This window comes from Eucyclogobius newberryi, unplaced genomic scaffold (assembly GCF_026437365.1).
Source record: "Eucyclogobius newberryi isolate DKJ021-1_F unplaced genomic scaffold, fEucNew1.0.hap1 SCAF_7, whole genome shotgun sequence".
NCBI lineage: Eukaryota > Metazoa > Chordata > Actinopteri > Gobiiformes > Gobiidae > Eucyclogobius > Eucyclogobius newberryi.
This window is the reverse complement of record NW_027316389.1, coordinates 1,152,796-1,179,378: the sequence shown is the minus strand read 5'-3', so window position 1 is coordinate 1,179,378 and position 26,583 is coordinate 1,152,796. Positions and strand designations below refer to the sequence as shown.

At 50.7% G+C, this 26,583-nt stretch overlaps 1 protein-coding gene across 1 annotated transcript; it reads left to right on the top strand.

The window, feature by feature from the left end:
* The first annotated feature begins 1,050 nt into the window (after positions 1-1,050).
* ticrr (TopBP1-interacting, checkpoint, and replication regulator) lies at positions 1,051-24,482 on the top strand. The gene is made up of 22 exons (XM_072435577.1): positions 1,051-1,591; positions 2,256-2,784; positions 3,734-3,953; positions 4,057-4,301; positions 6,056-6,468; positions 6,705-6,820; positions 6,903-7,085; positions 7,527-7,666; positions 8,134-8,222; positions 8,312-8,390; positions 8,462-8,547; positions 8,846-9,055; positions 9,277-9,358; positions 9,989-10,037; positions 10,117-10,248; positions 10,677-10,767; positions 11,340-11,398; positions 13,366-13,649; positions 13,903-16,422; positions 17,170-17,386; positions 21,660-21,782; positions 24,335-24,482. The coding sequence occupies exons 1-22, from the start codon at positions 1,404-1,406 to the stop codon at positions 24,424-24,426; spliced, it is 6,147 nt and encodes a 2,048-aa protein (XP_072291678.1). The 5' UTR covers positions 1,051-1,403; the 3' UTR covers positions 24,427-24,482.
* The last annotated feature ends 2,101 nt before the right edge of the window (positions 24,483-26,583 follow it).

Below are 26,583 nucleotides of genomic sequence, written 5' to 3'. Positions count from 1 at the left end.
TAGTCCTGGTTTAGACCTGGTTTAGTCCTGGTTTAGACCTGGTTTAGAGATGGTTTAGTTCTGGTTTAGTCCTGTTTTAGACCTGGTTTAGTCCTGGTTTAGACCTGGTTTAGTCCTGGTTTAGACCTGGTTTAGACCTGGTTTAGTCCTGGTTTAGACCTGGTTTAGACCTGGTTTAGACCTGGTTTAGTCCTGGTTTAGTCCTGGTTTAGTCCTGGTTTAGACCTGGTTTAGACCTGGTTTAGTCCTGGTTTAGTCCTGGTTTAGACCTGGTTTAGTCCTGGTTTAGTCCTGGTTTAGTCCTGGTTTAGACCTGGTTTAGTCATGGTTTAGTCCTGGTTTAGACCTGGTTTAGAGATGGTTTAGTTCTGGTTTAGTCCTGGTTTAGACCTGGTTTAGTCCTGGTTTAGACCTGGTTTAGTCCTGGTTTAGTCCTGGTTTAGTCCTGGTTTAGTCCTGGTTTAGTCCTGGTTTAGTCCTGGTTTAGTCCTGGTTTAGACCTGGTTTAGACCTGGTTTAGGTTTCATTTGAATAATGGCGACTAAAGACTATTTGTATTTGTCCTTAATCAAATAAACTCAAACATAAATACATTTTAGACCAGGGTCTTTCATTTACTTCTTATTATAATTGAATTTAAAGTCACTGTTGCTACAGTTGTAGAAGAAGAATTACATTAAAGATCCAGGGATGATTTATTTTTCTTTAAATCATTAATTGAAGTGAAATCAGAGTTTTTAAAAGTTGTTGTTGTTGTTGTTGTTGTTGTTGTTGTTGTTGTTGTTGTTGTTGTTGTTGTTGTTTCATGGCGGTTGGCATCCGAGTGTTGCATTACCGCCAGACTTTATTCCTCAGACTGTCGTAGTCCGTAAAAGTACTCCTCCCATTGCTTTGGCGTTACAATCTCGTCGCCATTGTTATTGTCGCGTTCACAGGCCACGTGGTTTAAACCGACAGTTCCCTCAGCCAATGAACAGTCACCGTTCAACTTCGAGCCTTCAACTTTCCACCAATTGCTCTCTTGTTTTGAACGTTTGCGGCCAATCACAGCGCGGAGGCGGGGCTTTCGTCAAGAACCGCGAAGTGTCAAGTGACAAGAAAATGGCGTCCGCGGAGCGAGTGTAGCGACGACCACAGCGGTTTGCGCAGGAAAGACCGCGTTTTGGAGTGACTTGTGCGTGACTTGTGCGTCCCGCGGGGTCAGTGCGCGTCCGCAATGCGAGCGTGCGGGGAATGAGAGCGGTCAGAGGGTCTTAAACATAGGTTTCCCGTCACTTTAGAGCGGTTCCCCGGGGACTTTCTCCGCGTTAGCATGTAGCCGCCGTTAGCTCGTGTCCGCACAGTTCTGACGTAAAACCCGTGTCAAACTCGTCCCGTGCGTGGGTCAAACTCTCGGGTCAAACATGGCTCTTCATAACCTGGTGTTCGTGGTGGACGTGGACTCTGGAGAGCAGACTAAAGAGGAGCAGACTAAAGAGGAGCAGACTAAAGAGGAGCAGACTAAAGAGGAGCAGACTAAAGAGGAGCAGACGCGGAGGAGCGGCGTGTTAAAGAGAGGAATGCTCCAGGTCCTGCTGCATCTGGGCTACAGGTGATTATAACTCTCATTTATTTAGTCTTGTTTTCTATTTGAAATGGGATTTAAACATGGAGAATGCAGAGAAAGTTTGACATAAAGTCCATGTTTATCTTAACTGTACATTATATTTAGACAATTTGGACAATGAATGCAAATGTGTGAATGTTGTGATGGTTTGAGTTTGTTCAGGAGCCTCAACATGTGAGAGTGAAATGTAAACTTAGACTCATCACATTAAAGATGTAAACAACAGATCATAATCCATAATCATCCTTAATGCCTAAATGTGTTTGTCACATTCTTCTAACGCTTCTCCCTGAACTTCAGAATGTGAAGTGTTTTGTGCTGGAGAGGGTCTGTTTGTAGGAACCATCTGTAGGAACCACCTGTAGGAGGCTCTGAATTAAACATTTGAATTAGAGCTGTCAGTCACTAATTATCTCAGAAGTCGAGATCATATTTGTGTCTTGTGGACAGAAGCGTCTAGAGCGAGAATATTTGTGAATAAAGTGTATTATTTGAACTCTTTGCCCGTCGTTTAGAGTCTGTGTTTGTCCAGTTACGTTTATGATGATCAAAATGCTACAATTATTTCTCAAAATCAACTGGTCATGATGTCGTTCTCTGGCCTCTCATTGGTTCTAAGTTCCTTCTTGATGGATCTCGTGTCCTGCAGGTTCGGCTTTGACAAAGTGCGCTGGGGCTACAAGTTGTTCTGCTCGCGCTCCGGCCGCAGCCCCGCCCTCTTCTCCAAGGGGTGTGACTTCAAGGAGCTCCGCCTCAAAACCTTCGAGGACTTCGAGCTGGAGCTGGATTCCAAGTGTGAGCTGCCGTCTCAGAGAAAAGCCCTGACCAGCGCCGCCGCGTGTGTCCAGAACGCCGTCAAGGAAACGCTGCTGGACTTTCAGTGGGACCGGCCCGACATCACGTCCCCGACCAAGCCCCGGGGCGGAGCCAGGCGTGCGGGCTCCGCCTCTCACGCGGAGGACGGAGCGAGTGACGGGAGGAACCTGCTGTTGGTGCTGTCCCGGTGCCCGCGCTCCAGGGCCCAGATGGAGCAGTACCTGTCGCCAGCAGCAGGAGGCGTGGCAGCAGGAGGAGGCGCTGCAGACGTGTCGGAGAAGGTTCTGTCCCAAGGTCTGCAGGAGATGATGAGGCTGAGGCGGGTCACTATGCACTGGCTGGACACGGCACCGCACGAGCAGGTGAGCAGCTCCAGGACGGACTACGGTCAGAGCAGTGTTCTCGCTGGACTGAGGTTTGAGCATGGCGGTGGGACAACGCCGTAGTCGGCGCTAGCATCAAGTACCTAAAAAATTTCGCTTGACATGGAAAGCCAATATGATCACACTTCACCACTTAGGAGCGGCGTATTGCGCCGTATTTTCTGACGCTCTGTGCCCACACGGCGGTGCGCAGCCGCAGCAGGCGGTGCGCAGCCGCAGCAGGCGGTGCGCAGCCGCAGCAGGCGGTGCGCAGCCGCAGCAGGCGGTGCGCAGCCGCAGCAGGCGAGTGAACAATATCGCGCAGCAGCTCCTAAAAGGCCTGTGGCGTGCGCAGTTATCTTAATACCTGGCTATCTTTTCAGCATGCCATGCCAAAAGCCCTCAGCAAGAACACTGCAGAGACTGTGGACAGAGACTGTGGACAGAGACTGTGGACAGAGACTGTGGACAGAGACTGTGGACAGAGACTGTGGACAGAGACTGTGGACGGAGACTGTGGACGGAGACTGTGGACAGAGACTGTGGACGGAGACTGTAGACAGAGACTGTGGATGGAGACTGTGGACGGAGACTATGGACGGAGACTATGGACGGAGACTATGGACGGAGACTATGGACGGAGACTATGGACGGAGACTATGGACGGAGACTACAGGTTTGATAGTGTAATGCTGGTGTTTGTCCACAGGGGGCGTGTAATGCTGGTGTTTGTCCACAGGGGGCGTGTAATGCTGGTGTTTGTCCACAGGGGGCGTGTAATGCTGGTGTTTGTCCACAGGGGGCGTGTAATGCTGGTGTTTGTCCACAGGGGGCGTGTAATGCTGGTGTTTGTCCACAGGGGGCGTGTAATGCTGGTGTTTGTCCACAGGGGGCGTGTAATGCTGGTGTTTGTCCACAGGGGGCGTGTAATGCTGGTGTTTGTCCACAGGGGGCGTGGTGTGTGGAGCGTGGCGGTGCAGACTGCCTGGCACAGCTCTTGTCTCCACTAGGGGGCAGACTGCTCCCGCTCTCGTCTCTCTTGGACCTGATGAACTGTGACTCTGAGCTCAGCCCCTGGTTCTCGTCTGTTTGGGGTTTTTTACTGGGCTCTGAGCCCAGCTACAGACTGTGCTTCCCCCTCACACCAGCCGCTGTTACCTGGCAACAAGGTCAGTGTGGATCTGCACAAACATGAAGGACACGCCCAATTAACAACCAACATGTCACACCAAGAAGTGTGGGGCAATATGACGTATTTCTGTTTTCCTGCAGAAGGTGCAGTGGAGCGATGTGTCCTGCAGGTGGAGCCAGTGAGCAGCTCTCAGAGGCCTCTCTCTTCTTCTGTGGAGATCCGACTAAAGGCTCAGGTCCAGGACCTGAACCCGGACCAGAGCCAGGAGCTGTTCAAGTCCGGGTCTGAGGTCTGGGTGGTCCACAGTCCGGACCAGGACCGGGACAAGGACCGGAAACGGTTCAGAGAGATGCTACAGGAACTGAAGCACAAACGCCTCAGAATGGTGAGGAACATGTTTGTGTAGATCTTTGTTTCTGCACCGGCGTTTAGATGTTCTTCTTCTGCATAAACACCTGCTGACCCTGTAGTTTAGATCTTCTTCTGCATAAACACCTGCTGACCCTGTAGTTTAGATGTTCTTCTTCTGCATAAACACCTGCTGACCCTGTAGTTTAGATCTTCTTCTGCATAAACACCTGCTGACCCTGTAGTTTAGATGTTCTTCTTCTGCATAAACACCTGCTGACCCTGTAGTTTAGATCTTCTTCTGCATAAACACCTGCTGACCCTGTAGTTTAGATGTTCTTCTGCATAAACACCTGCTGACCCTGTAGTTTAGATGTTCTTCTTCTGCATAAACACCTGCTGACCCTGTAGTTTAGATGTTCTTCTTCTGCATAAACACCTGCTGACCCTGTAGTTTAGATCTTCTTCTGCATAAACACCTGCTGACCCTGTAGTTTAGATCTTCTTCTGCATAAACACCTGCTGACCCTGTAGTTTAGATGTTCTTCTTCTGCATAAACACCTGCTGACCCTGTAGTTTAGATGTTCTTCTTCTGCATAAACACCTGCTGACCCTGTAGTTTAGATCTTCTGCATAAACACCTGCTGACCCTGTAGTTTAGATCTTCTTCTGCATAAACACCTGCTGACCCTGTAGTTTAGATCTTCTTCTGCATAAACACCTGCTGACCCTGTAGTTTAGATCTTCTTCTGCATAAACACCTGCTGACCCTGTAGTTTATATGTTCTGCATAAACACCTGCTGACCCTGTAGTTTAGATGTTCTTCTTCTGCATAAACACCTGCTGACCCTGTAGTTTAGATCTTCTTCTGCATAAACACCTGCTGACCCTGTAGTTTAGATGTTCTTCTTCTGCATAAACACCTGCTGACCCTGTAGTTTAGATGTTCTTCTGCATAAACACCTGCTGACCCTGTAGTTTAGATGTTCTTCTGCATAAACACCTGCTGACCCTGTAGTTTAGATGTTCTTCTTCTGCATAAACACCTGCTGACCCTGTAGTTTAGATCTTCTTCTGCATAAACACCTGCTGACCCTGTAGTTTAGATGTTCTTCTTCTGCATAAACACCTGCTGACCCTGTAGTTTAGATCTTCTTCTGCATAAACACCTGCTGACCCTGTAGTTTAGATCTTCTTCTGCATAAACACCTGCTGACCCTGTAGTTTAGATGTTCTTCTTCTGCATAAACACCTGCTGACCCTGTAGTTTAGATCTTCTTCTGCATAAACACCTGCTGACCCTGTAGTTTAGATCTTCTTCTGCATAAACACCTGCTGACCCTGTAGTTTAGATCTTCTTCTGCATAAACACCTGCTGACCCTGTAGTTTAGATGTTCTTCTTCTGCATAAACACCTGCTGACCCTGTAGTTTAGATGTTCTTCTTCTGCATAAACACCTGCTGACCCTGTAGTTTAGATCTTCTTCTGCATAAACACCTGCTGACCCTGTAGTTTAGATCTTCTTCTGCATAAACACCTGCTGACCCTGTAGTTTAGATGTTCTTCTGCATAAACACCTGCTGACCCTGTAGTTTAGATGTTCTTCTTCTGCATAAACACCTGCTGACCCTGTAGTTTAGATCTTCTTCTGCATAAACACCTGCTGACCCTGTAGTTTAGATGTTCTTCTGCATAAACACCTGCTGACCCTGTAGTTTAGATGTTCTTCTTCTGCATAAACACCTGCTGACCCTGTAGTTTAGATCTTCTTCTTCTTCTCTCTTTCAGTGTGCTGAGGTTTGGGAGGACGGCCTCGCTCGCCCGGCCTTGCTCTCTCCTCTCTCTCTCTCCTCGGCCTTGCTCGCCCTGCTCCCCCCTCCCCCATCGCTGCAGCGCCCCCTGGTGGACAGAACGCTCTGCTGCAGCTCTGCTCCTCATGACCCTCATGACCCTCACGAGCTGCCCGAGGTGGTGAGCAGCGTCCTGGGTGTGGTCTACGACATCATGGAGCAGGACGAAGAGCAGGAGAGAGGAGATCTGACCCCAGACCTGACCCCAGACCTGACCCCAGACCTGACCCGGGTCCCGGACTGGGCTCAGCAGGAGCTCAGTCATGCCACGCTCAGGCGAGGGTGTGTCCAGAGCTGGTTTCCTCACAGCGAGAGCAGCGGAGTCAGCTCCAGCCTCATGGAGAACATCAGGTACTACACTCTTTTACACAGCTCCAGCCTCATGGAGAACATCAGGTACTACACTCTTTTACACAGCTCCAGCCTCATGGAGAACATCAGGTACTACACTCTTTTACACAGCTCCAGCCTCATGGAGAACATCAGGTACTACACTCTTTTACACAGCTCCAGCCTCATGGAGAACATCAGGTACTACACTCTTTTACACAGCTCCAGCCTCATGGAGAACGTCGTGTGTGTTTCAGATTGCTGCATGCAGTTCCTGAGCCGGCCTCTGGAGGCGGTGACATGGAGCAGGAGCTTCTGAGCGACCTGAGCGAGTTGTACCAGAACTGCACTGGACAGAAGAAAGGACACAAACGTAAGAGAAGCTGAGGAGCAATGCGTCCGTGATCGAGTCAGATGTTTCCTGTGTTTCACCAGTTCCTCCTGACGTCCTGCAGGTGGCGCTCAGAGGACTCCCGTGAAGCAGAAGATGAAGACCATGAGTCGATCTCTGCAGATGTTGAACGTGGCTCGATTGAATGTCAAAGCTCAGAAAACTCAACCGGATTCAGAGCAAAATGCGGCAGAGAAACCAAAGAGAAGATCTGGAGACAAAGACAAGAACAAGGAGAACGCCATCAGTGAGTTTACCTCATGTACACTGAAGAGCTCCAGACCAGGACTGTCTGATGTTTCCTCGTCTTAAACCTCCTGTTCCTCAGACTTCTGGTCTTAAACCTCATGTTCTTGTTCCTCAGACTTCTGGTCTTAAACCTCATGTTCTTGTTCCTCAGACTTCTGGTCTTAAACCTCATGTTCTTGTTCCTCAGCCTTCTGGTCTTAAACCTCATGTTCTTGTTCCTCAGACTTCTGGTCTTAAACCTCATGTTCTTGTTCCTCAGACTTCTGGTCTTAAACCTCATGTTCTTGTTCCTCAGACTTCTGGTCTTAAACCTCATGTTCTTGTTCCTCAGACTTCTGGTCTTAAACCTCATGTTCTTGTTCCTCAGTCTTCTGGTCTTAAACCTCATGTTCTTGTTCCTCAGACTTCTGGTCTTAAACCTCATGTTCTTGTTCCTCAGACTTCTCGTCGGAGCTGGAGCTGCTGCAGTATCTGAAGGACACTCACTGTAAAACTGTGTCAGACCAAAGTCAGAGTGTGAGCTCTGGACTTCAGCTTCTTCTCGCTGCACTCAAGGTTTTTGTGGGGAAAGATTCTGAGGTTAGACTCCAAATACTTCTATGAACACCACTAATACTAATGACAACCTGTCACGCCTGCCCTGGGGCAGACTGAGGGAATTGACACATCACAGGTTTCACTGGAGGTGATTCTAGTCCCTCATTGTGACAAACAGGGTGTCACTATTTTCACACATATTACATACGCGTTCCACACGACGCGTTACACACGACGCGCTACATTCGTGTTACACGCGTGTTCCACACGCGTGTAACACAAATGTAACACGTGTGTAATACAAATATAACGCGTTACATTCGTGTTCCACACGCGTTACGTTCGTGTTACACACGCGTTACGTTCGTGTTACACACGCGTTACATTCGTGTTCCACACGCGTTACGTTCGTGTTACACACGCGTTACACACTTGTTACAGTCGTGTTACATACATGTTCCCTCCGGCACGTGTGAGCTCCCGTCCCTCATGGACCTTCTCTCCTTCAGGTGCAGCAGCTGGTTCAGACTCACCTGCTGAAGAGCAGTAAGAACATCCGCCTGGAGTTCAGCTCCGACTCAGACCTGAAGATCAGAGAGTGAGTCACGTTTTAGCAGATTTACCCTTTATATGCAAATCTAATGTCCCTCTCCTCCTCCTCCTCCCTCTACTCCTCCTCCTCCTCAGGTGTGAGCTGCAGTCACTGCTGAGGTTGGAAATGTGCCGACTCGACTCAGAGTTTGACTCAGAGCGACTGGCTGAGGAGGTACGACTGCTCATTAACACGTCGCACGTAAAGCTGCTCATTAACACGCCACATGTGTCGTTGGTGTTCAGGTGGCTGAGATGTTGAGGATCATCTCTCTGAGCAAAGACCCCGTGTTCCTGAGCAGGTTCCTCCAGGAGCAGGTTCTCGTTCCTCTGTGAGATCATCACTCTTCACTCTTCACTCTTCACTCTTCACTCTTCACTCTTCACTCTTCACTCTTCACTCTTCACTCTTCACTCTTCACTCTTCACTCTTAACTCTTAACTCTTAACTCTTAACTCTTAACTCTTAACTCTTAACTCTTAACTCTTAACTCTTCACTCTTCACTCTTCACTCTTCACTCTTCACTCTTCACTCTTCACTCTTAACTCTTCACTCTTCACTCTTCACTCTTCACTCTTCACTCTTCACTCTTCACTCTTCAGAACATGTCCAAACCCGTCTCTTCCAGTTTCCTGTCCTCGATCCCTCGTGTTCTGGCCGCCGTGTATCACTCTCTGGGCACTCAGCTCCCAGAATGCTTAGCGGCAGTCCTGCCCTCAGACTTCTTCAGTGACGAGTCGGTGACCAAAGATTCTCCATCAGAAGAGGCCAGTTCAGCCGCGACGGAGACGGAAGGAGGTCTGCAGGAGCTGAGGGAGCGTTCTGCTGCAAAGAGGAGGTAAAAACAGAACAAACATGAACCGAAACAGGAAAACAGAGAGAGGAGGAGGCCCGCGGGAGCTGAGGAGGAGGCCCGCGGGAGCTGAGGAGGAGGCCCGCGGGAGCTGAGGAGGAGGCCCGCGGGAGCTGAGGAGGAGGCCCGCGGGAGCTGAGGAGGAGGCCCGCGGGAGCTGAGGAGTCTGCAGGAGGTTCTGACATTGACATGTGACTCCTTCACAGGAGCGGGATGTTGACGCGCCACCGCAGTTTGACCGAGAGTTCCCAGAGACAGATCGAAGTGCAACTGCCAAAGAAGAGAGCGGTGAGTGTGACTGTTGGTCAGACTGTTGGTCAGACTGTTGGTCAGACTGTTGTCAGACTGTTGGTCAGACTGTTTGTCAGACTGTTGGTCAGACTGTTGGTCAGACTGTTGGTCAGACTGTTGTCAGACTGTGGTCAGACTGTGGTCAGACTGTTGTCAGACTGTGGTCAGACTGTGGTCAGACTGTGGTCAGACTGTGGTCAGACTGTTGTCAGACTGTGGTCAGACTGTTGGTCAGACTGTTGGTCAGACTGTTGTCAGACTGTTGTCAGACTGTTGGTCAGACTGTTGTCAGACTGTTGTCAGACTGTGGTCAGACTGTGGTCAGACTGTGGTCAGACTGTTGGTCAGACTGTTGGTCAGACTGTTGTCAGACTGTTGTCAGACTGTTGGTCAGACTGTTGTCAGACTGTTGTCAGACTGTGGTCAGACTGTGGTCAGACTGTGGTCAGACTGTTGGTCAGACTGTGGTCAGGTCAGACTGTGGTCAGGTCAGACTGTGGTCAGACTGTTGGTCAGACTGTTCCATCCTTCAGTGTAAATGATGGCTGGTGACAGCTCTAATAGATGACTGTGTGATCTCCATGGTGACGGTCCTGTGTGTTCCTTTTCTAATCTGGTTGTGAACAGACCAAGGCCAGGCCCAGTGTGACTTCGGTGAAACCTCAGGCGGCTCAGGGTCAGTGCTGAAACGTCTCTGGTGCTGAAACGTCTCTGGTGCTGGTGTGAATCGTGTGTTCATAAGTGTTTTCTTTCAGAAGTGACCAAAGTGCGACGCAATCTGTTCAATCGAGACGCGGCGTCTCCTTCCAAGAGAAACAAACTCCCTCGAAGTCGCAGCGTGTCCGCCGTGGAAGGAACGAAACGCAAACGCTCCAGTGACGCTGACGGTAAACAACTCCACCTGTGCTCCACCTGTGCTCCACCTGTGCTCCACCTCTGCTCCACCTCTGCTCCACCTCTGCTCCACCTCTGCTCCACCTCTGCTCCACCTCTGCTCCACCTCTGCCCCACCTCTGCTCCACCTCTGCCCCACCTCTGCCCCACCTGTGCTCCACCTCTGCTCCACCTGTGCTCCACCTCTGCTCCACCTCTGCTCCACATCTGCTCCACCTCTGCTCCATCCTGTTCTCTGGTCCAGTCTGGAGCAGTCAAATGGCTGGTTGTCATAGTTTTCCTGTGTTAGCAGAGCGCGGGCCATAAGTCACGTTCAGATCAGAAGAATAATCAGCTCTAAATATTTCAAAGACAAATATAAATGTATAAAATGATGGATCTAAATATGAACCTGGAGAATGATGGAAATTTTTGTGCTCAGAACATCACAAACTTCTGACCAAGAAAGTGTGTGAGACTCCTCTGCACAAGCAGGTGTCCAACCGACTGCTGCTGTGCCAGAGGCTGGGACGGTAAGTCAGAATTACACACTGTTATAGAGGGTAAGTCAGAATTATACACTTAAACACTGTTATAGAGGGTAAGTCAGAATTATACACTTAAACATTGTTATAGAGGGTAAGTCAGAATTACACACTGTTATAGAGGGTAAGTCAGAATTACACACTGTTATAGAGGGTAAGTCAGAATTATACACTTAAACACTGTTATAGAGGGTAAGTCAGAATTATACACTTAAACACTGTTATAGAGGGTAAGTCAGAATTACACACTGTTATAGAGGGTAAGTCAGAATTATACACTTAAACACTTATAGAGGGTAAGTCAGAATTATACACTTAAACACTTATAGAGGGTAAGTCAGAATTATACACTTAAACACTGTTATAGAGGGTAAGTCAGAATTATACTCTCTTATAGAGGGTAAGTCAGAATTATACACTTAAACACTGTTATAGAGGGTAAGTCAGAATTATACTCTCTTATAGAGGGTAAGTCAGAATTATACTCTCTTATAGAGGGTAAGTCAGAATTATACACTCTTATAGACTGAGACTAAACTAAGTTGCTGTTTGATCAGCAGGAGATCAAACCCGACAGACGAGGTCATCGTGGAAGAGTCCCCGGTCAAACCCACAGAAGGTAAAGCCTGTGTCAACGTGCAACAGAGCACGGGGGCGGAGTCACAGAGCACGGGGGCGGAGTCACAGAGCCACCACTAATTAACCTGTTACCACCCACCTGCTCCCCGCCGAGCATTTTCTATATCTCAAATATTCTCTTACATCATCACTTTTATTTCCGTGGTCAATACAAGTTATACATCATTTTAAAGATTATTTTCTCAACAAAACAAATATGTCATTGATTTACATTGAATAATTTGCCCCAAGAAGCAATTGGCAATAGTTTGTGAGAAAGTCTCAACTTTGACAAACTCCTGTTTGTGTTTATGACGAAGGAAACGGCTTTAATTCTGTTCATCCTTGTGTCAGTCTGTTCATAAAGAACAACAATATACACTTGTATTTTTACTGACGTTTTCACATTTCCAGATATTGTCAAGTAAACAAAGTTTTCTTCGTATGACGATATCAGGCTTAAGGCTCGTCCATAACAAACGACCTGTTTGACTTATAAGATCATGTTCTGCATCGATCTCTTCCTCAGACTGTTTCCTACAGAATGAGACCATCCACGACTTTTACAGCCTCCGCAACAACAAAAAAGCGGCGCTTCCGGCGCGCGCGTCCATCTTTGTTTTTAGCCCTTAGCTAATGCTAACAGTGACGTAGGGGACGTTGACATATTATTCTAGCCAATGAGCCAAGCTTTAGAATGGTGGGGGGACTAAGGCTTTCTTCACACAGAATCCTCTGTATTCTCGTGCGTAATGAGCGTCAGAGCCTAGATTTTTGGACAGGAGGGACTAGATTTTTCTGATTGTATTAGCCTTTGGGACGCACATTTTGTTAGATATATGTTTTATTATACCAATATAAAAATAAAATAAAAATATTATAATTATTATTTTTTTCCACCTCTATATGGGAAATTCATGGTAAACTCATTGACACATTTTTAGCAGTTATAATAGTATTAGTGGTTCTACAAAACATCAACATGTATGTTTTATGATCAAAGAGGAGCTAAAACTGTAATAAAACAGTTTGGCACATATTTGGATCACTTGAATATACTTTTTGATACAAAAAGGTCAAAGCACCAAAATGCTTCTGTTCCAGAGATGTGAAATGTTACACAGTTGTTGTCATGACGACAGCATGTGCAGTGAACAGCATAAACACAATGAAGTATGTCCTGCTCAGGACCATTACACATGGACAATATTCAGGCGAGACTAAAAAAAGGATGTTTTGTTTATGTTTGTGCCTCTGTAGTGTGAGTTCTGAAGCCCTGACAGTGTGTCATGTGCACATCTGCAGAAACTAGAAGGCCTAAGCTTTCCCATGATGCATCACACTCACATGTGGAACATAACATCCTCTTTTAATAAGCAATGACATGTTGGTCCAACCATTGTGCACAGGGCCAAAGAGGTGGTAACAGGTTAAGCTTCATAGTATAGGCCTCATTTCACAATGTTTCAGTTAAGTTTGAAAAGTGTTCCAAGCTGTGGTAGCAGCTTAATTGAACACACATCAGTGGCATGTGAGGGAGCAACAGATGATACATGTGACATGATCTCAGGGGCCTCAGTTCTGCAGAAGGAGGAGCTCAGAGAGGAACAAACAAGAGTAAAGCTCTGCAGTTCAGTGATGGAGACGTCACAATCCTAAAGCAGAGCGATGTTCATCTGCATCTGTGACTCCACAGATCTGAGTGTTCATCTGCATCTGTGACTCCACAGATCTGAGTGTTCATCTGCATCTGTGACTCCACAGATCTGAGTGTTCATCTGCATCTGTGACTCCACAGATCTGAGTGTTCATCTGCATCTGTGACTCCACAGATCTGAGTGTTCATCTGCATCTGTGACTCCACAGATCTGAGTGTTCATCTGCATCTGTGACTCCACAGATCTGAGTGTTCATCTGCATCTGTGACTCCACAGATCTGAGTGTTCATCTGCTTCTGTAACTCCACAGATCTGCGCAGAAGTCCTCGTCTCAAGCAGTTTTCACGTCGCCACTCCTTCTACTCCAGTTCTCAGCTGCGTTCTCGAGCCTCTCAGCTCTGCTCTTCCTCTCAGCTCTGCTCTTCCTCTCAGCCTTCGTCTTCTCTCCTCTCGGCCTCGTTCACTGAGGTAGACGTCGGGGCCGTTCGCTCTCCCATCAGGCTGCTGTTCAGTGCCGCTCGGAGCCCTCGCAGACCCTCACCAGAGCAGAGAGCGCCGAGGACCAGACTCTTCACTTCCTCCAACGTGTTTGAGGTGAGGATCACGTTAAAAGGAGTTCGGGGGCCTGCTGCTCGGGGGCCTGCTGCTCGGGGGCCTGCTGCTCGGGGGCCTGCTGCTCGGGGGCCTGCTGCTCGGGGGCCTGCTGCTCGGGGGCCTGCTGCTCGGGGGCCTGCTGCTCGGGGGGGGGGGGAATTATTTTTACTTGTCTTGACTTAAACCCTAAAGCGCGCTGAAACTCTCCGGTCTCACACATATCGCTCACATCCTGTGGTTTTCTTTGTTCCAGAGTCCAAACAAAACTCCCCCCAAGTCTCCGGGCCGGCGCCGTTTCTCTGGAAACACCACTCCAAAAACTCCTCCAGCGTCCAACACCCTGACCAGCCCGTTCAAGTCGCCTGGCACCAGCACGCTCAGGAACAGTCTGCTCAGGAGCAGCCCGCTCAGGAGCAGCCCGCTCAGAAGTATCCTGAAAACACCGGTCAAAAGCGCCGTCACACCAAAGAAGAGCGTCACATGGTCTCCCACTCCACAAGTGTCCCAAAACTCACGCTTCAAAGTGCCACAAGCTGCAAACGTCACGACCTTTAGTCTCAAAACGCCAGATAAAGTCACGACCTTTAGTCTCAAAACGCCAGATAAAGTCACGACCTTTAGTCTCAAAACGCCAGATAAAGTCACGACCTTTAGTCTCAAAACGCCAGATAAAGTCACGACCTTTAGTCTCAAAACGCCAGATAAAGTCACGACCTTAAGTCTCAAAACGCCAGATAAAGTCACGACCTTTAGTCTCAAAACGCCAGATAAAGTCACGACCTTTAGTCTCAAAACGCCAGATAAAGTCACGACCTTTAGTCTCAAAACGCCAGATAAAGTCACGACCTTTAGTCTCAAAACGCCAGATAAAGTCACGACCTTAAGTCTCAAAACGCCAGATAAAGTCACGACCTTTAGTCTCAAAACGCCAGATAAAGTTGAAGTGTTGAAAACGCCGGATAAACTGCCGGAGGATGTTTTTGGATGTCAGGTCAATTTGATGAAAATGGATGGAATTTCCCCTAAAACTTCAAACAAAATTGAAACGCCGCCTTCGCAACGGAAAAACGTCACATTTAGTCCAATTTTACACATGGCGACTCGCTCAGCCAAGAGTTTGATATTTGAAACGCCTGAAAAACTGAATCCAAATGAAGCAAAACTGCCAAAATCACCTGGAAAATGCAGGAAAACTAGAGTAAAATCTCCGTCCAACGTGAACGTCTCTGATCAGAAGATTCACGTCATTGAAGATCGTTTGCAAGTCGAAAAAGTGCCAAGAACGAGACGCAATGAAGGCCAAATGTCCAAACCAGATCCAGAAAATGTGGTAGAATTTTCATGGGAAAGTTCTCCAGAAACTAGAACTCCAACGAGAGCGAGAAAAGACTCTAAAGCCAAAAGTCTAAAGTTCCAAAATGAAGCAGGAAAAAGGAGAATGACGAGACAGAACTCAAAATCCAACCAAGATTTAGAACGTTCCAAAGTGCAAGATGTTTCTGCTGGAAACGTTCAAACATCAAGACCAAATTTACGAGCCAGATCCAACGAAACTCTGAGGCCGACGGGTTCAATGTCCAACCACGGAGCCACTACTGAGCCCAACCTGGAACTCTCTGAAAAAAAAGCAGAAACGACACGAAATATTGACTTGATCGAGGAAGTGATTCCGAAAGCAAAGACGGCGAGAAAAAGGCCAAAATCCAGGTCCAAAGACGACGTGAGTGCGACGTTTGTGGAGCCGGAGCAGAGCGTTACAAAGAAGGCAAAACCCGCCTCAAATGAAACGAGTTCTGACGCTTTGAACCGAAAAGTGGAGGATTTTGAGCAGGAAAAATCCATAAAAGCTCAAATTAAACGGCAAAACTCCAAGTCGAGATCAAATGAAATAATTTTGAACCAGGAAACTGACAATTTGGTTCCGGAAAAGTCTCCAAATTTGAGAAGGAGGAGGATGGATAGTTCCGTTTTACAAGAAATCTCTGAAAATGTGTCCAACTCTAAAGAAGCTCTGAGCAAAGCGGACGTGAGGTCTTCAAACGACGCAGAGGCGAGCAAAAGGTCCGACGTGGAAGATGAAACTCAAACTTCCCAAAACGACTCCAGTTCTCAGTTAGCTTCCACGGACGACAGTCTGGACATCGTGAACGCGTCGGTGGTGAAGGCGCAGGGCCTGAAAATGAACATCAGCTTCTCGCGCAAACCCTCCACAGCCGGAGACGACTTTGTGGCCGATTTGTCATCGCCCAAACCCCTCAAAGCGACGCCGTCGAGGAGCTACGGGTTCCGCCAAACCCCAGACCGGCGACAGCGCGAAGCCGCCGTGCGTTTGGGCTACGCTAACGAATTCCCCACGCGATTTTCCAGCCCGCGCGGCGTCGCCAAAAAGGACAAGTGTCTGACGTACCAGGTGGAGATGGAAATGCAGTCGTCGGGTTTGCCCAAGCTCAAAATCAAACGCACAGACTCAGATTCAGGGAGTCCCATGATGCAGCGGGGTCGAGCGGAGGGCGGGTGTGTCTCGCCGTCCGTCTGTGCTCACCGGACGCCGGCCAAGGGGAGTAAACCCACGCAGACGTTCATCTGTCAGTCGTACACGCCCACGAGGGTTCAGGCGTCCCCTGTGGCCACGCCCGACACCTTTGTGCTCACGCCGTCGCCTCCGAGCGCCGGGAAACTCACGCCCGATTATCTGAACAGCTGGCCGCGCAAGAAGAGGGTCAAAGTGCAGGAGGAAAGAGGAGCCAAGGACCGAAAAGTGGACGAGTGTCAGGTGAGACTCCTCAGGCTTGGACTGCTTTAGGTCTGCTTTAGACCATGGTTTAGGTCTGCTTTAGACCATGGTTTAGGTCTGCTTTAGACCATGGTTTAGGTCTGCTTTAGACCATGGTTTAGGTCTGCTTTAGACCATGGTTTAGGTCTGCTTTAGACCATGGTTTAGGTCTGCTTTAGACCATGGTTTAGGTCTGCTTTAGACCATGGTTTAGGTCTGCTTTAGACCATGGTTTAGGTCTGCTTTAGACCACGGTTTAGGTCTCCTTTAGGCCACGGTTTAGGTCTCCTTTAGGCCACGGTTTAGGTCTCCTTTAGGCCATGGTTTAGGTCTCCTTTAGGCCACGGTTTAGGTCTCCTTTAGGCCACGGTTTAGGTCTGCTTTAGGCCATGGTTTAGGTCTCCATGGTTTAGGTCTGCTTTAGGCCACGGTTTAGGTCTGCTTTAGGCCACGGTTTAGGTCTCCTTTAGGCCATGGTTTAGGTCTCCATGGTTTAGGTCTGCTTTAGGCCACGGTTTAGGTCTGCTTTAGGCCACGGTTTAGGTCTCCTTTAGGCCACGGTTTAGGTCTCCTTTAGGCCACGGTTTAGGTCTCCTTTAGGCCACGGTTTAGGTCTCCTTTAGGCCACGGTTTAGGTCTCCTTTAGGCCACGGTTTAGGTCTCCTTTAGGCCATGGTTTATATATATGAAAACTTGGATTACATAAGGAGCCTTTTCAAGTGGCTCAAACATTGTGTTCTGTTTCAGGGGGAGGAGCCAGTGAAGGAGGTGGTGAAGGAGGCGGTGAAAGAGGCGGTGAAGGAGCGCTGCAGTGCACACGAGGACCAGGTTGGGGCGCTGGAGTGTGATCTGGGCGTGAGTCGGCTTCAGGACGCAGACGAGGAGCGGAAGTCTCCAGAGCCAGGCCTGATGTGGATGGACAAAATGGAGGATGACGTGTTCTGGAGCGGAGACGCCGCAGCAGGTGAGAGGTCAAAGGTCACTCCCCCCGGGGTCAGATCATCACCTCTGCCACCGCCTCAGGAATGAAAGAGTCAACTCTGTTTTCTGACCGAAAAAACTCAACTTTAGTATTTCTCTGATCAACATATTCAACAATAAAAGAGACGACGAGATGACCAATCCTCTCTCCTGCTGTACCTCCTCTCTCCTGCTGTACCTCCTCTCTCCTGCTGTACCTCCTCTCTCCTGCTGTACCTCCTCTCTCCTGCTGTACTTCCTCTCTCCTGCTGTACCTCCTCTCTCCTGCTGTACCTCCTCTCTCCTGCTGTACCTCCTCTCTCCTGCTGTACCTCCTCTCTCTCTCCTGCTGTACCTCCTCTCTCTCTCCTGCTGTACCTCCTCTCTCTCTCCTGCTGTACCTCCTCTCTCTCTCCTGCTGTACCTCCTCTCGCTCTCCTGCTGTACCTCCTCTCTCCTGCTGTACCTCCTCTCTCCTGCTGTACCTCCTCTCTCTCTCCTGCTGTACCTCCTCTCTCTCTCCTGCTGTACCTCCTCTCGCTCTCCTGCTGTACCTCCTCTCTCTCTCCTGCTGTACCTCCTCTCTCTCTCCTGCTGTACCTCCTCTCGCTCTCCTGCTGTACCTCCTCTCGCTCTCCTGCTGTACCTCCTCTCTCCTGCTGTACCTCCTCTCTCCTGCTGTACCTCCTCTCTCCTGCTGTACCTCCTCTCTCCTGCTGTACCTCCTCTCTCTCTCCTGCTGTACCTCCTCTCTCTCTCCTGCTGTACCTCCTCTCTCTCACCTGTTGTACCTCCTCTCTCTCTCCTGCTGTACCTCCTCTCTCACCTGCTGTACCTCCTCTCTCACCTGCTGTACCTCCTCTCTCTCTCCTGCTGTACCTCCTCTCTCTCACCTGCTGTACCTCCTCTCTCTCACCTGCTGTACCTCCTCTCACCTGCTGTACCTCCTCTCGCTCTCCTGCTGTACCTCCTCTCGCTCTCCTGCTGTACCTCCTCTCTCTCACCTGCTGTACCTCCTCTCTCTCTCTCCTGCTGTACCTCCTCTCTCTCTCCTGCTGTACCTCCTCTCTCTCTCTCCTGCTGTACCTCCTCTCCTGCTGTACCTCCTCTCTCTCTCCTGCTGTACCTCCTCTCTCTCTCCTGCTGTACCTCCTCTCTCTCTCCTGCTGTACCTCCCCTCTCCTGCTGTACCTCCTCTCTCCTGCTGTACCTCCTCTCTCCTGCTGTACCTCTCTCCTGCTGTACCTCCTCTCTCCTGCTGTACCTCCTCTCTCCTGCTGTACCTCCTCTCTCTCTCTCCTGCTGTACCTCCTCTCTCCTGCTGTACCTCCTCTCTCTCTCTCCTGCTGTACCTCCTCCTCTCTCTCTCTCCTGCTGTACCTCCTCCTCTCTCTCTCTCCTGCTGTACCTCCTCCTCTCTCTCTCTCCTGCTGTACCTCCTCCTCTCTCTCTCTCCTGCTGTACCACCTCCTCTCTCTCTCTCCTGCTGTACCTCCTCCTCTCTCTCTCTCCTGCTGTACCTCCTCCTCTCTCTCTCTCCTGCTGTACCTCCTCCTCTCTCTCTCTCCTGCTGTACCTCCTCTCTCCTGCTGTACCTCCTCTCTCTCTCCTGCTGTACCTCCTCTCTCCTGCTGTACCTCCTCTCTCTCTCCTGCTGTACCTCCTCTCTCTCTCCTGCTGTACCTCCTCTCGCTCTCCTGCTGTACCTCCTCTCTCTCTCCTGCTGTACCTCCTCTCTCTCTCCTGCTGTACCTCCTCTCGCTCTCCTGCTGTACCTCCTCTCGCTCTCCTGCTGTACCTCCTCTCTCCTGCTGTACCTCCTCTCTCCTGCTGTACCTCCTCTCTCCTGCTGTACCTCCTCTCTCTCTCCTGCTGTACCTCCTCTCTCTCTCCTGCTGTACCTCCTCTCTCTCACCTGTTGTACCTCCTCTCTCTCTCCTGCTGTACCTCCTCTCTCACCTGCTGTACCTCCTCTCTCACCTGCTGTACCTCCTCTCTCTCTCCTGCTGTACCTCCTCTCTCTCACCTGCTGTACCTCCTCTCTCTCACCTGCTGTACCTCCTCTCACCTGCTGTACCTCCTCTCGCTCTCCTGCTGTACCTCCTCTCGCTCTCCTGCTGTACCTCCTCTCTCTCACCTGCTGTACCTCCTCTCTCTCTCTCCTGCTGTACCTCCTCTCTCTCTCCTGCTGTACCTCCTCTCTCTCTCTCCTGCTGTACCTCCTCTCCTGCTGTACCTCCTCTCTCTCTCCTGCTGTACCTCCTCTCTCTCTCCTGCTGTACCTCCTCTCTCTCTCCTGCTGTACCTCCCCTCTCCTGCTGTACCTCCTCTCTCCTGCTGTACCTCCTCTCTCCTGCTGTACCTCTCTCCTGCTGTACCTCCTCTCTCCTGCTGTACCTCCTCTCTCCTGCTGTACCTCCTCTCTCTCTCTCCTGCTGTACCTCCTCTCTCCTGCTGTACCTCCTCTCTCTCTCTCCTGCTGTACCTCCTCCTCTCTCTCTCTCCTGCTGTACCTCCTCCTCTCTCTCTCTCCTGCTGTACCTCCTCCTCTCTCTCTCTCCTGCTGTACCTCCTCCTCTCTCTCTCTCCTGCTGTACCACCTCCTCTCTCTCTCTCCTGCTGTACCTCCTCCTCTCTCTCTCTCCTGCTGTACCTCCTCCTCTCTCTCTCTCCTGCTGTACCTCCTCCTCTCTCTCTCTCCTGCTGTACCTCCTCTCTCCTGCTGTACCTCCTCTCTCTCTCCTGCTGTACCTCCTCTCTCCTGCTGTACCTCCTCTCTCTCTCCTGCTGTACCTCCTCTCTCTCTCCTGCTGTACCTCCTCTCGCTCTCCTGCTGTACCTCCTCTCTCTCTCCTGCTGTACCTCCTCTCTCTCTCCTGCTGTACCTCCTCTCGCTCTCCTGCTGTACCTCCTCTCGCTCTCCTGCTGTACCTCCTCTCTCCTGCTGTACCTCCTCTCTCCTGCTGTACCTCCTCTCTCCTGCTGTACCTCCTCTCTCTCTCCTGCTGTACCTCCTCTCTCTCTCCTGCTGTACCTCCTCTCTCTCACCTGTTGTACCTCCTCTCTCTCTCCTGCTGTACCTCCTCTCTCACCTGCTGTACCTCCTCTCTCACCTGCTGTACCTCCTCTCTCTCTCCTGCTGTACCTCCTCTCTCTCACCTGCTGTACCTCCTCTCTCTCACCTGCTGTACCTCCTCTCACCTGCTGTACCTCCTCTCGCTCTCCTGCTGTACCTCCTCTCGCTCTCCTGCTGTACCTCCTCTCTCTCACCTGCTGTACCTCCTCTCTCTCTCTCCTGCTGTACCTCTCTCTCTCCTGCTGTACCTCCTCTCTCTCTCTCCTGCTGTACCTCCTCTCCTGCTGTACCTCCTCTCTCTCTCCTGCTGTACCTCCTCTCTCTCTCCTGCTGTACCTCCTCTCTCTCTCCTGCTGTACCTCCCCTCTCCTGCTGTACCTCTCTCCTGCTGTACCTCCTCTCTCCTGCTGTACCTCCTCTCTCCTGCTGTACCTCCTCTCTCTCTCTCCTGCTGTACCTCCTCTCTCCTGCTGTACCTCCTCTCTCTCTCTCCTGCTGTACCTCCTCTCTCTCTCCTGCTGTACCTCCTCCTCTCTCTCCTGCTGTACCTCCTCCTCTCTCTCTCTCCTGCTGTACCTCCTCCTCTCTCTCTCTCCTGCTGTACCTCCTCCTCTCTCTCTCTCCTGCTGTACCACCTCCTCTCTCTCTCCTGCTGTACCTCCTCCTCTCTCTCTCTCCTGCTGTACCTCCTCCTCTCTCTCTCTCCTGCTGTACCTCCTCTCTCTCTCCTGCTGTACCTCCTCTCTCTCTCCTGCTGTACCTCCTCTCTCCTGCTGTACCTCCCCTCTCCTGCTGTACCTCTCTCCTGCTGTACCTCCTCTCTCCTGCTGTACCTCCTCTCTCCTGCTGTACCTCCTCTCTCCTGCTGTACCTCCTCTCTCTCTCTCCTGCTGTACCTCCTCTCTCCTGCTGTACCTCCTCTCTCTCTCTCCTGCTGTACCTCCTCTCTCTCTCTCCTGCTGTACCTCCTCCTCTCTCTCTCTCCTGCTGTACCTCCTCCTCTCTCTCTCTCCTGCTGTACCTCCTCCTCTCTCTCTCTCCTGCTGTACCACCTCCTCTCTCTCTCTCCTGCTGTACCTCCTCCTCTCTCTCTCTCCTGCTGTACCACCTCCTCTCTCTCTCTCCTGTTGTACCTCCTCTCTCTCTCTCTCCTGCTGTACCTCCTCCTCTCTCTCTCCTGCTGTACCTCCTCCTCTCTCAGGTGAAACTCCGCCCAGCTCCAGGAAGAGGAGGCCGGTCACAGCCAGTGGGATTCTGGCTCTGACAAACTCTCCTCTGCTGTTCAAGACGTCGTCCTCCTCCAAGAGAACGCCCAGAGAGAGAGGTCAAGATGTGTTTGACCCCTGACCCCTGTCGTGTGTTTGACTCCTGTCCTGTGTTTGACCCCTGTCGTGCGTTTGACCCCTGACCCCTGTCGTGCGTTTGACCCCTGTCATGCGTTTGACCCCTGACCCCTGTCGTGCGTTTGACCCCTGTCATGTGTTTGACCCCTGTTGTGCGTTTGACCCCTGACCCCTGTCGTGTGTTTGATCCCTGTCGTGTGTTTGATCCCTGTCGTGTGTTTGACCCCTGTCGTTTGTTTGACCCCTGTCGTTTGTTTGACCCCTGTCGTTTGTTTGACCCCTGTTGTGTGTTTGACCCCTGTTGTGTGTTTGACCCTTGTCGTGCGTTTGACCCCTGTCGTGCGTTTGACCCCTGTCGTGTGTTTGACCCCTGTCGTGTGTTTGACCCCTGTCGTGCGTTTGACCCCTGTCGTGCGTTTGACCCCTGTCGTGCGTTTTATTGACCCCTGTCGTGCGTTTGACCCGTGACCCCTGTCGTGTGTTTGACCCCTGTTGTGTGTTTGACCCCTGACCCCTGTCCTGTGTTTGACCCCTGTCGTGCGTTTGACCCCTGTCGTGCATTTGACCACTGTCGTGCGTTTGACCCCTGGCCCCTGTCGTGCGATTGACCCCTGTCGTGCGTTTGACCCCTGACCCCTGTCATGTGTTTGACCCCTGTCGTGCGTTTGACCCCTGTCGTGCGTTTGACCCCTGTCATGCGTTTGACCCGTGACCCCTGTCGTGTGTTTGACCCCTGTCGTGCGTTTGATCCCTGACCGCGTTTGACCCCTGTCGTGCGTTTGACCCCCCGACCCCTGTCGTGTTTGACCCCTGTCGTGTGTTTGACCCCTGTCGTGTGTTTGATCCCTGTCGTGTGTTTGACCCCTGTCGTGCGTTTGACCCCTGTCGTGCGTTTGACCCCTGTTGTGCGTTTGATCCCTATTGTGCGTTTGATCCCTGTCGTGCGTTTGATCCCTGTTGTGCGTTTGACCCCTGTCGTGCGTTTGACCCTGACCCCTGTCGTGCGTTTGACCCTGACCCCTGTCGTGCGTTTGACCCCTGTCGTGCGTTTGACCCCTGTCGTGCGTTTGACCCCTGTCGTGCGTTTGATTGACCCCTGTCGTGCGTTTGATTGACTCCTGTCGTGCGTTTGATTGACCCCTGTCGTGCGTTTGACCCGTGACCCCTGTCGTGCGTTTGACCCGTGACCCCTGTCGTGCGTTTGACCCGTGACCCCTGTCGTGCGTTTGACCCGTGACCCCTGTCGTGCGTTTGACCCCTGACCCCTGTCGTGCGTTTGACCCCTGACCCCTGTCGTGCGTTTGACCCCTGACCCCTGCCGTGCGTTTGACCCCTGACCCCTGTCCTGTGTTTGACCCCTGTCGTGCGTTTGACCCCTGACCCTTGTCGTGCGATTGACCCCTGTCGTGCGTTTGACCCCTGACCCCTGTCGTGTGTTTGACCCCTGTCGTGCGTTTGACCCCTGTCGTGCGTTTGACCCCTGTCGTGCGTTTGACCCCTGACCGCGTTTGACCCCTGTCGTGCGTTTGACCCCTGACCCCTGTCGTGCGTTTGACCCCTGTCGTGCGTTTGACCCCTGTCGTGCGTTTGACCCCTGTCGTGCGTTTGAACCCTGTCGTGCGTTTGAACTTTGTCGTGCGTTTGACCCTTGTCGTGCGTTTGACCCTTGTCGTGCGTTTGACCCTTGTCGTGTGTTTGACCCTTGTCGTGTGTTTGACCCTTGTCGTGTGTTTGACCCTTGTCGTGTGTTTGACCCTTGTCGTGCGTTTGACCCTTGTCGTGCGTTTGACCCTTGTCGTGCGTTTGACCCTTGTCGTGCGTTTGACCCTTGTCGTGTGTTTGACCCTTGTCGTGTGTTTGACCCTTGTCGTGTGTTTGACCCTTGTCGTGCGTTTGACCCTTGTCGTGCGTTTGACCCTTGTCGTGCGTTTGACCCTTGTCGTGCGTTTGACCCTTGTCGTGCGTTTGACCCTTGTCGTGTGTTTGACCCTTGTCGTGTGTTTGACCCTTGTCGTGTGTTTGAACCTTGTCGTGCGTTTGAACCTTGTCGTGCGTTTGACCCTTGTCGTGCGTTTGACCCTTGTCGTGCGTTTGACCCTTGTCGTGTGTTTGACCCTTGTCGTGTGTTTGACCCTTGTCGTGTGTTTGACCCTTGTCGTGTGTTTGACCCTTGTCGTGTGTTTGACCCTTGTCGTGTGTTTGAACCTTGTTGTGTGTTTGACCCTTGTCGTGTGTTTGACCCTTGTCGTGTGTTTGACCCTTGTCGTGTGTTTGACCCTTGTCGTGTGTTTGACCCTTGTCGTGTGTTTGAACCTTGTCGTGTGTTTGAACCTTGTCGTGCGTTTGACCCTTGTCGTGCGTTTGACCCTTGTCGTGCGTTTGACCCTTGTCGTGCGTTTGACCCTTGTCGTGCGTTTGACCCTTGTCGTGCGTTTGACCCTTGTTGTGTGTTTGAACCTTGTTGTGTGTTTGACCCTTGTTGTGTGTTTGACCCTTGTTGTGTGGTCATATTAAAGTCTTCTTCTGTTTCCAGGAGAATCCACGTTTGATCCTGATATTTCTCCTTTTGGACCAATCAGACGCTCCAGCGCCAAAAACTACAGCCGCAAGAGACTTGAGCCTTAGAACCAGAGCGTGAGGGGGCGTGGTGCGGCACCAGGGGGCGTGGTGCGGCGCCAGGGGGCGTGGTGCGGCGCCAGGGGGCGTGGTGCGGCGCCAGGGGGCGTGGTGCGGCGCCAGGGGGCGTGGTGCGGCGCCAGGGGGCGTGGTGCGGCGCCAGGGGGCGTGGTGCGGCGCCAGGGGGCGTGGTGCGGCGCCAGGGGGCGTGGTGCGGCGCCAGGGGGCGCGGTGCGGCGCCAGGGGGCGCGCCAGGGGGCGCGGTGCGCCCCCCGGTGCAATGCCGCTACAAAAAGGGACTAAATAATAAAAATAAGATGTTCTCAACTCAGATCATAAATAATAATTAAATCACAAAGTTTAGATTTTATGAATAATAAAACGTGTTTTAATGGAGACTGAAGTCAATGTGACGTTAATGTTTGTTTCGATGTTGTTTACGTTGTTTACGTTGTAAATATGTTTGACTCAAATGTAAATAAATGACAGATTTTTATGTGGGTTTTTTCACTGTTATTTTAGTTATTCATAAGATTTATTCTTAATGCAGCTCTTTAGACTTTATATATTCTCCATGGCGTCTTTTGGCTTTAGTTCTGAAACATTAAAGCTTCACTTTGGAACTTTACTCTTCAGTGTTTGTAATTTGATATAAACTTCTGTCTTTCATTTTATTTCTAAAGAGTTAATCGAGGGTGGATTTAGAGAGGGGAGGAGCTAACACGAGAGGGGAGGAGCCAACACGAGAGGGGAGGAGCCAACAAACACGAGAGGGGAGGAGCCAACAAACACGAGAGGGGAGGAGCCAACAAACACGAGAGGGGAGGAGCCAACAAACACGAGAGGGGAGGAGCTAACACGAGAGGGGAGGAGCCAACACGAGTGGGGAGGAGCTAACACGAGAGGGGAGGAGCTGATGCAACAATTATGACTTTTCAATTTTGTAAACGTTTTATACTCTATAGTCTTCTTCTCCTCTGGTGTTTAATGACGGTTGGTGTCCAAGTGTTACTTTACCGCCCCCTGCTGGACGTCTGCAAACTGTTTTACACTGCACTGTAGAAAAGACTTCAGGTGCTTTATGACGTCACACATTCCACCCGCTTGACCACGGCTGGAGCGCCCTCTAGTGGAGCCCTCTCCTCACACACACGTATGTCCCTGTAACTGTCACACACACGTATGTCCCTGTAACTGTCACACACACGTATGTCCCTGTAACTGTCACACACACACGTATGTCCCTGTAACTGTCACACACACGTATGTCCCTGTAACTGTCACACACGTATGTCCCTGTAACTGTGACACACACACGTATGTCCCTGTAACTGTCACACACACGTATGTCCCTGTAACTGTCACACACACACGTATGTCCCTGTAACTGTCACACACACGTATGTCCCTGTAACTGTCACACACACACGTATGTCCCTGTAACTGTTACACACACACGTATGTCCCTGTAACTGTTACACACACGTATGTCCCTGTAACTGTTACACACACACGTATGTCCCTGTAACTGTTACACACACACGTATGTCCCTGTAACTGTCACACACACGTATGTCCCTGTAACTGTCACACACACGTATGTCCCTGTAACTGTTACACACACACGTATGTCCCTGTAACTGTTACACACACACGTATGTCCCTGTAACTGTCACACACACGTATGTCCCTGTAACTGTCACACACACGTATGTCCCTGTAACTGTCACACACACACGTATGTCCCTGTAACTGTCACACACACGTATGTCCCTGTAACTGTCACACACACGTATGTCCCTGTAACTGTCACACACATATGTCCCTGTAACTGTCACACACACGTATGTCCCTGTAACTGTGACACACACGTATGTCCCTGTAACTGTCACACACACGTATGTCCCTGTAACTGTGACACACACGTATGTCCCTGTAACTGTCACACACACGTATGTCCCTGTAACTGTGACACACACACGTATGTCCCTGTAACTGTCACACACACGTATGTCCCTGTAACTGTCACACACACACGTATGTCCCTGTAACTGTCACACACACGTATGTCCCTGTAACTGTCACACACATGTTTGTCCCTGTAACTGTCACACACACACGTATGTCCCTGTAACTGTCACACACACGTATGTCCCTGTAACTGTC

Coding starts and splice junctions, on each gene's coding strand:
- ticrr (XM_072435577.1), top strand. CDS start 1,404: ATGGCTCTTCATAACCTGGTGTTCGTGGTGGACGTGGACTCTGGAGAG. Junction 6,821..6,902: donor ACAGAAGAAAGGACACAAAC/GTAAGAGAAGCT, acceptor GACGTCCTGCAG/GTGGCGCTCAGAGGACTCCC. Junction 9,359..9,988: donor AACTGCCAAAGAAGAGAGCG/GTGAGTGTGACT, acceptor GGTTGTGAACAG/ACCAAGGCCAGGCCCAGTGT.